Below are 8771 nucleotides of genomic sequence, written 5' to 3'. Positions count from 1 at the left end.
TTTAAAATTATCAAAGCGCAGAAAACTAATCCCGTAACATATCTACTCGAAGATGTGCGCGGAAATTCCGTTGCCGGGGGATTCTACGAATACGAACTACTGCACGTCGCTAACCCGGACATATATCTCGTTGAAAAGATGATACGCAAAAAGGGTAATGAGGTTTACGTGAAATGGCTGGGATTTGAGACATCGCACAACTCTTGGATACATAAAAATGATATATTGTAAAAATTGTTTTAAATATATAATAAATATATAATAAATATATAATAAATATAATATATATATTGAATATATAATAAATATACTATTCTAACAAAAATATACTTATTTGCAAAATATTATTTACAATGGTATTTTATAATGTCCCCATGGCAATGTTTCGGTGGTTCCAGGTACGATATATCGCTTGTCATCGTACGGACTTAGGGCAATTTTTGTCTCGCGAATGGTGTATACCTTATGCAACTTGGATCTTATGCAAGACTGCTGACGCATCATTTCAATCTCTTCATTCAGACACCGCGTATAATCATCAAATGTTATCGTTCTCGCGACAACGTTACTCTTGACACCTTTTACTTTTTTCGTATCCTTCTTACCATCCACTCGCAAAACGTACATTTTTGCTCTAAGCCCTACAAATTCGGTCATAATCGCGCCATTATTTTCGTCCTTCATTAGGCCGGGTACTTTTTTATTCACGAGGGGTATACCGTACGCATTGTCTGCAGCGTGATCGCTCGTATCAAATTTGCTTACGTCGCGCTTCATATTCTCATACATGTCTTCGCACTCAATGTGATATATTAGGCTGTCTGTGTCGGTGTACATTACCCGGCATCTGTCATGATACAGCGGTGACATGTACTCGTGATGAAACTCATACAAACACGTTTTGGAGATGTCGAGTATGCACATGCCGACATAGATTGGTTTGTAAAAATTCACCTCAAGTTTACGTAATTCTACAGCGATTAGATTTTCCGAAAAGATGCTTCTACTATGGAAATTTGGTTTCGCAATCATTGCCTCTGCGCCATATCTTCCCTCCCACTTTGTCAATAATTTTACATCGACATGATTACGCACGTTTTCCATCGTTTCCCAAATACCGCATTGTTCATTAATTTGTATAAATTTTTTTCAAAATCATTTCTTGCTTGTCTGCTAAATTGTGTGTTGAGTTCGATATAATTACGGAGCCATGGAGATTGAGTCAATTGTAATACGCGATGTATTTTTGTAACGCGAAGGCCGTGTCGCGTACATTGCTGCAGGTTGCGGTAGTGTATCACGTATCGCTTCTTGTTGTATAGCGTTGCGAGAAGCTTATCTTCCCGCTTGCCGGGTGGTTTGTCACGTGTCGGACAAAACGGTAGGTCAGTGTGCGTATCGTGAAGATGCTGCGGATACTCTAAATCTACTTCTAGGATGTAGCCTGTAGACGAATCGAGCGCGATAGATGATGCGTTAAAATTTGATACATCGTCGACCCATCGAAAATCGGCATAAGGCAATGGTTGACACATTGCCCATCCATACAAATTATTTACATCAAAATACATGAGATACGATGATGGTTTCGATGTATCGTACGACTGCATGTACTTGTTATTAGCATGCGCGTATCTGTTAGAACATTGACTTAGACCGCCGCGTATACCTCGTTCGATAAACATAACCATGTCGATATCGGTGAGCAATTCGAACGTAATATTTGTATGTTTTAACATGGCATCCCATGTATACCCGGGAAGAGTATAATAATATGCGGGATCGAGCCCATAACTTTTAATACAACTATCGCGGAAATTTTCAAAAATATCGGCTAATAACAGGACATCAATTTTTAAATATAGATCGCTATATTCGCCCAGCGTTTGAAGGGAGAGGTGCTTCCAGACGTTCTCGGCGTGCGCGTAATCGCTCTCGGATATTGTGTCACCGGTCAAGGAACTATAGAATGATTCGCGCGGCGGTAAACGCGTATCTTGCAACTTGTTCACGCAGTCTATATATTCGTATGGAAAGACACCCTTCCGTGTCAATAGATTGAAATTTTCGATCGATAAATTTTGAAATTCCGATTGTAAAATTTTCAGTTTGTCTTTAGCCAAAAAAGATGCCAATTTATCGAGACTTGTAGCGAGAAATTTATACGAATCAATGAAACGTAATTTAATATGATTTTTTGAATTATCTTGTTCGAGTTTGACGGTTTTTGTGAATGAAATATATTTTTCTTTTGTTATCGGAATTAATTCGATGCTCCCTTCGAACGCTGTAGCTATATTCTCGATAATGAAATGTGCGTCATAACCTGATAAATTATGAAAAACTATCGGAATACAAAATGGTTCTTTATAATTTAGATTACAGTTTGAGTGCGCGGGACCCCTGTATCGTCTAGTCAGATGGCAATGATCTCGTACGCGTGTATCATCTTGCACAAACGATTTTTCGCATATGTGACAATGCGTCGCGCTGTGAAATTTTTCCCACTCGTCCGATGTTAAATTTACCATGGGGATATTTGTCGTTAAAATTGTCTTTACGCGTTGCGCTAAATTTTTAAATTGTTCGGCGAACCATGAAACGCAATCGGTGCTACGACGAGAATGATACGCAGATAATGAGTTGTCGTACGAGCAATGTATATAATAAGCGATCCTGAATACCCTGTGATGTTGGTAATTTTTGGCTTCTTCGGTCTTTATCAACTCACATTCCAAGTCGGCGTACACCACAAATGGAAGCCGCTCTTTCCTGGTGTAGTTGTTAAACAATAGCCACTTGTCCTTATCGCTCGGTAACCGGATAGCACACTCGTTCATTTCTCCACAGTCTACCATGTGTGACTGCAACTTGTCCTCCGATCCGAAATAATGCAAGCATCTGTAAAATTACAATTTTATAGTAAGATTATTTTATATAATTTGCAATAAATATACGTACCGATCGCAGATATATTTTCTACATTTGTCTTTGCTCAATTGCGAGTTGACAAGTCGGGATAGATTCTTGATCCATGCGAAATGTCCAACGCTGTTGCTGTCTTGCACGTACAGCAGGTTGACATGTCTGTCTTTTTTTTGCTCCGAAAGATGTATCGGGACGATGCCGTTTTCGATATTGTACACGTTGATTGAGATATTGTTTGCTAGTTCAAACTTTTTAATTTGATTCACAGTTACTGGAAACTCAATGTCCTGGAAATTTAGCACTGTCGTGTAATGAGGATACGAAGATTCCCGTTCCACTTTTCTTTCAGCAGGATATAGAGCAGCGACAACTGCTCATGCAAAACATGCATTGTCTCTAGATTGCACGTTCACCACTGCTCTTTTGTTCATTATTTCTCGCGGTAATTTAATGTGACGTCCCGCGCGCATTGCATTGTACTTGTTGATATTTACAATTAAATTGATTATTCGCGACAATGCCCAACCACTATCACGTTCCTGAAATTCTTCTAGCGATGCTAGCGTGGGCTCGATAACGCGGTGATCGTACCATTCGCGTAAATCGGACGTGCGAAAGAGTTCATAGTTTTTCGTATTGATAGTTTTATTGGCGCGCTTATCGCCCGACACGAACTCGCCATTAAACACAGTGTTCACTTTCACACTAGTGTGTTTTTGCAACACTTTTTGCACGTGTCCGATCACAATGTCTTTGGCATCCTCGAGAAATTGACGAGGTTCGATGTGATTGCTGTTTATCACCGCACCAGTCAAGATGCGGCTCTCGAACGCCGTATCAATCTCTCGCCATATGAGTCTATCTTCTCGCTTCCGGTACCTGCGTGTATGAAACGGTTGCGTACCGAATTCTTCAACCCTTCGAGACGCGCGATTTGGGAGACAAGCGATTGTCGAACTCCGATCGGTAATCGTGGACGTTTTATTCGACTTTGTTCTTCCAGTGATTCGATGTATTCGTCACATTGCTGCTCCCACACAATATATTCTTCCACCGAATTCACCCTTGTGGCTTGCTCCAACAAACTTGCTTCTTGTAGCGCCATTTTTTAGATGCTCTTCCTGAACCTCTGACAATGATACTAACATAGTATGCCTCCTTACAACCATTTTATTTGATTGTAGAGATCATTGGCGCTCGACAATTTTAGATCTGTTGCATTTTTACATCTAATATTTCATCTGAGGATGATGCAAGAGCAGCCGTACATTGGCGCTTTGATGCATCGGCATTGAAATTGAGACATTTTGCACATTTCGCGAGATTCGTCTCAAGATGATGTCATAGCGGCCATGCATCGGCGCTCAAAAATTGCAATTTTGTCACCTATGAATGTAATAGTATCAATGCTTGAAATTAATTTTTGCACATTTCGTGAGATTTGTCTCAAGATGATGTCATAGCGGCCATGTATTGGCGCTTTGATACATTTTTGCAAATCAGATAATTGTGATTTTGTCACGTACGGCTCTGATGCATCGGTCTTGAAATTGATACATTTTTACATCTTGACGATATTATCTCAAGATGATGTCTTAGCGGCCGTACATTGGCGCTCGTGATACATTTTTGCACATTTCGCGAGATTTGTCTCAAGATATTAGCAGCCAGCGCTCAGATAATTGTGATTTTGTAACGTACGGCTCTGATGCATCGGTCTTGAAATTGATACATTTTTACTTGACGATATTATCTCAAAATGATATCATAGCGGCCGTACATTGGCGCTTCGATTGGTTGAAAATAATATCGCGTCAGCAATAATCCACACCCCATTGTAATGTAACCATGGAAAATTGGAAAAAATGATTTAGTATTATATCAATCACTTGTGCGAAAGGTTCTTTTAAAAGTCCGCCAGCATGAATTATTACGTTCCAATACAAGAAATTCCTAAGAATAAATGTGACATGTAAGTTTCGATTAATTTAAAGCATTTTATTTTTTGTCAAATAATGATTTTTAAATAAACACAATTTTATAGTGCTTTCTCTCGTCGTGCGGTTCGTATACTTGGAAGAAGATACGCTTTGACCCCGACGTCATATAAATATTTGGAAATTGGAATCTGTGTTGGAGTCATATCTTATGTGGAATTGGCTATTGATGATAATCGAGGCAATCAAATAATATTGCCTATTGAAACATGGAAGTCGCTAATGTAAAAACGAGCGAATATTGAGCGGCTAACTGAAACTCCGCTATGGATATGTAATCTGACACTTGAAATGGTTAACACATCTACTTCAAAAATTATAAAAATTACATTATCTAATAATACTTTGTATATGAAACCATCAACGTTACTACATTTATTCAATTTTGAAAAATGTATAGATCATATGTATTTCTGGCTGTGTGAAAATACGCATAGTGTTACTGAAAAGTTTAAACAATTTGTAAATATTTTACAAAGTAATAATATCTGCAATGCGAGCAATGCCGCAAAGACAGTACGTGAAAGTCATATGTTTGACAACGAATCACTTATTGATTGTGAATTATTAACTTGTGCTGTAAATGATATTCTTCACGATGCTTCTAAGAAATAAATTATTTTAATGTTAATCTGTGTTAAATTATTTTTCCCAATAAGATATGCATAGTCGGCAAAACTCTTTCTTCGCTCTATAGATGTAAAAAAATGATGAGCTAGCCGAGACATGATACTCCACTTAGAACAAGAGAGATGTAGAATTAAAAATCAAGAGGGGAGCAACATTATTATAAGTGACCCGTCAGTCTATAAAGATCTGTAGTTGGAGAAGTTATAGCAGCACATAAAAGTTGAACGTAAATAAAAATAGTTTTTTAAATGACAGAAACATGGAGGGTTTCATACCTGGCTTCTTAACTAGAAGAAAGGGAGTCATCCAAGGGATCCCAGCTGATGTGTCAATGCAAAAAATACAGGAGTGTATTGAGAGAGAGAATGACCTTAAAGTTGTGAATGCTTTCCGTTTGAAGAAAAGAAATAGACAATCAGGGAAATGGGAGGAGGCTAATACAGTCTGCGTGGAGTTTAAAGGCAGTTCCCTTCCAGAGTATATAAAGATCTGGAGAGTAAGGATCCAAGAGCTTCCATATATTTCGACAGTCAAAATATGCTTTATATGTGGACGGATTGGTCATATCGCTAGGACATGTGAAAATGAGGCAAGGTGTCTTACATGCAGTGAGCCCCATACCACTTCCAAGGAAGAACGGTGCACGGCAAAGAGAAAGTGTGTTAATTGTCATGGGGACCATTCTACACTGGACAGGTCGTGTTTTAGTTATGCCAGACACGCTATCATTGTGAGATCAATGGCGTTGGACAATATTTCATTCGCTGAGACAAGGAGACAGGTTGATAATCAAGCAAACGTTCGTCCTGATTCCCGATACGTTATGAGGACTCCAGATCAATGGAGAGATTTGCTCTCCTTCCTTGACGAGGATCCGTGGAGGAGACCATATAAAATAATTTTAAATAAGCTTGAAGGAGGCGGGTCTCCTCTCACGGAAACAATGGACCCCCAATTCGTCCAGAGAATCATTGACACCTTGTTCCCGACGCTGGAGGGACAAGAAGATGAGCCCTTCGCGCGGAGGGAGCAGGAGTGGCGGGAGGACGAATGGGATGTCACGGGAGGAGAGCTAAAGAACGCCATCAGGAGGATTAAGGGGGGAAAAGCCCCTGGGGCTGATGGCGTTCACGGCAGGATCTGGGCCCTTGCCCATAAAGACCTCGGGGAGAGAATGAGGCAGCTGTTCAACAGCTGCCTCAGGGAAGGTATATTCCTCCCAGCTTGGAAGAGGGCACAGATTGTGCTCCTTCCTAAGAAAGGCAAGTCACCAGACCAATCCTCAGCCTACCGGCCGATATGTTTATTGGACGAGGCGGGAAAAATTTTCGAGAGAATAATCGCAGAACGCCTCGTCCATCACCTCACCTGAAGGGGTCCAAACATCAGTGAGGACCAATATGGTTTCCGTGCCGAGCGGTCAACAATAGATGCAATTCTCAGGGTCCGCTCGGCGACGGAGGCCGCGAAGGAAAGGGGCAAGGTGTTATTCACAGTCTCGTTGGATATTTCCAACGCGTTTAACACCCTGCCCTGGCCCAGGGTGGGGGATTCCCTTAATTACCACAGGGTTCCCCCATACCTGGCCAATGTTATCAGGGACTACTTCCAGGGGAGGAACATAGTATATGTCGACCGTGAGGCTGAGGAAAGGACGAGAAGGATGACGTGCGGGGTTCCACAGGGGTCTGTCTTGGGCCCCCTGCTGTGGAACCTTGCATATAACGTCATCCTCAGGACTGCCTTCCCCCTCGGCTGCAGCATGGTGTGTTATGCCGATGACACACTAGTGCTGGTCGAGGGAGATAGCTGGGGGGAAGCCGTGGCTAACGCCAACTCAGCCACGGCAAGGGTTGTGCACTCCATTCGAGGGATTGGGCTCAAAGTGGGGCCCCGGAAAACCGAAGCGGTTTTCTTTCACGATGGGAAACACGGGGCGCCGCCGAGAGCACAAATCATGGTGGATAACGCCCCCGTCGAGGTGGGGACCCATATCAAATATCTGGGTCTCTACCTGGACGGCCGTTGGACCTTCGACGAGCACTTCCGTCGTCTGGCCCCCAAGGTAGATAAGGCAGCAATGGCCATATGCCGGTTGCTGCCGAACATGGGGGGACCTGACGGGAGGGCTCGTCGTTTGTACGCCGGGACGGTACATGCAATGGCCCTGTACGGGGCCCCTGTCTGGGCGGAAAAGTTCAGTGCCACTCGCAAACTGAAAAATGTCATGTACAATGGACATAACCCTGTCGCAGAAGGAGGAGGCTGAGAGGGAGCGGGAAAGACGGAGGAGGCGGGGAAGACGCCCCCTCTCACCTGTGTCCCGAGAGGTGTGGGACGACCCCACATGGTTGCCTCGGCGAGGAGGGGGCCCCGAGAGAGAGAGAGAGGGAGAAAGCGAGAAGGAGAAGGAGGCGCCCGCATAACAGCGAAGATGAGGAGGAGGAGGAGGCGCCCCTTCCTCCCCGTGCATGCCGGGACCTAGTCCCGATGGGCCTGGTGCGGGGGGGGTCGCCTCGAACCCTGGGCCTCCCGGCCACAACGGGGACCCAGGATGAGGCTGTCGGGGGGGGGACGCGGCGCGCTCAAGCGCCGGGCTCCCCCCCCTACAGCCTCGCGGGAGGGATAAGGGCGGGTCAACCCGACGCTGAAGTCGGATTGAACCGCCCGAACCTCGAAGGAGGGCTGACGGTCGAATCCGCTGCCCCTCTTGGGGGCGGAGGGGACCACAGCCGCGTGATACGGGATGGCCGGGGCTCGAGCGGGTAATTTGCTGGGTCCCGACCCCGCCCCCCCCCGACTAACACCGGGAGGGCGCGACGTGGAGGTGGTGTCCCTCTGCGTCGCAACGGCGACGGCCCGCACAATGGCGGGGAGAAGGGTGGGGCTCACAAGTCTCACCCTCCCGGGAAAGGAAAGGCGGGGGGGGGGGGCTCGGAGAAGGCATGGGATACCAGCATTCTCCGGGCCTCCTACCTAACGCCCGTGAAGGACACCCGCTGGAGTTTTAGTGAGGTAGCCTACTCTCCATCACGGCCAGGACTACTACTGGCTGGGATGAGGAAAAGGAGTCCCACATAACCCGTGGTCCTTTCCCGAGGGCCACAGGTATCCATAAAGGATTTCTCCAGCGACAAAAAAGGGACTCCAGATCAATTATATAATATAATAAAGATATTGTTACGTGCAAAAGATAAAAGGTTGTTCCGGCTTCTT

General features: G+C 44.3%; 2 protein-coding genes across 2 annotated transcripts; both read right to left on the bottom strand.

The window, feature by feature from the left end:
- Positions 1–348: 348 nt before the first annotated feature.
- On the bottom strand, positions 349–924 carry LOC145932528 (uncharacterized). Its single transcript, XM_083031521.1, has one exon. It carries the CDS (start codon positions 922–924, stop codon positions 349–351), a length of 576 nt encoding a protein of 191 aa, XP_082887647.1.
- Positions 925–2557: 1633 nt separating this feature from the next.
- Positions 2558–3319, bottom strand: LOC145932802 (uncharacterized). The gene is made up of 4 exons (XM_083032045.1): positions 3250–3319; positions 2962–3166; positions 2685–2901; positions 2558–2569 (listed from the first exon to the last, which is right to left on the bottom strand). Exons 1-4 carry the CDS (start codon positions 3317–3319, stop codon positions 2558–2560), a joined length of 504 nt encoding a protein of 167 aa, XP_082888171.1.
- Between the last annotated feature and the right edge of the window lie 5452 nt (positions 3320–8771).

This window comes from Prenolepis imparis, unplaced genomic scaffold (assembly GCF_030444845.1).
Source record: "Prenolepis imparis isolate NDT839.2.m4 unplaced genomic scaffold, iyPreImpa1.0 SCAF_2, whole genome shotgun sequence".
Lineage (NCBI taxonomy): Eukaryota > Metazoa > Arthropoda > Insecta > Hymenoptera > Formicidae > Prenolepis > Prenolepis imparis.
This window is presented reverse-complemented; position numbering and strand designations above follow the sequence as displayed.

Bases quoted from the DNA above. Each gene is read 5' to 3' on its own strand.
- LOC145932528 (XM_083031521.1), bottom strand. From the start codon at position 924: ATGTGCATACTCGACATCTCCAAAACGTGTTTGTATGAGTTTCATCAC.
- LOC145932802 (XM_083032045.1), bottom strand. From the start codon at position 3,319: ATGCATGTTTTGCATGAGCAGTTGTCGCTGCTCTATATCCTGCTGAAA. The intron at 3,167-3,249 runs GTATCCTCATTA...AGTTTGAACTAG, and splicing joins AAAGTGGAACGGGAATCTTC to CAAACAATATCTCAATCAAC. The intron at 2,902-2,961 runs GTACGTATATTT...GTAATTTTACAG, and splicing joins AGAAAATATATCTGCGATCG to ATGCTTGCATTATTTCGGAT.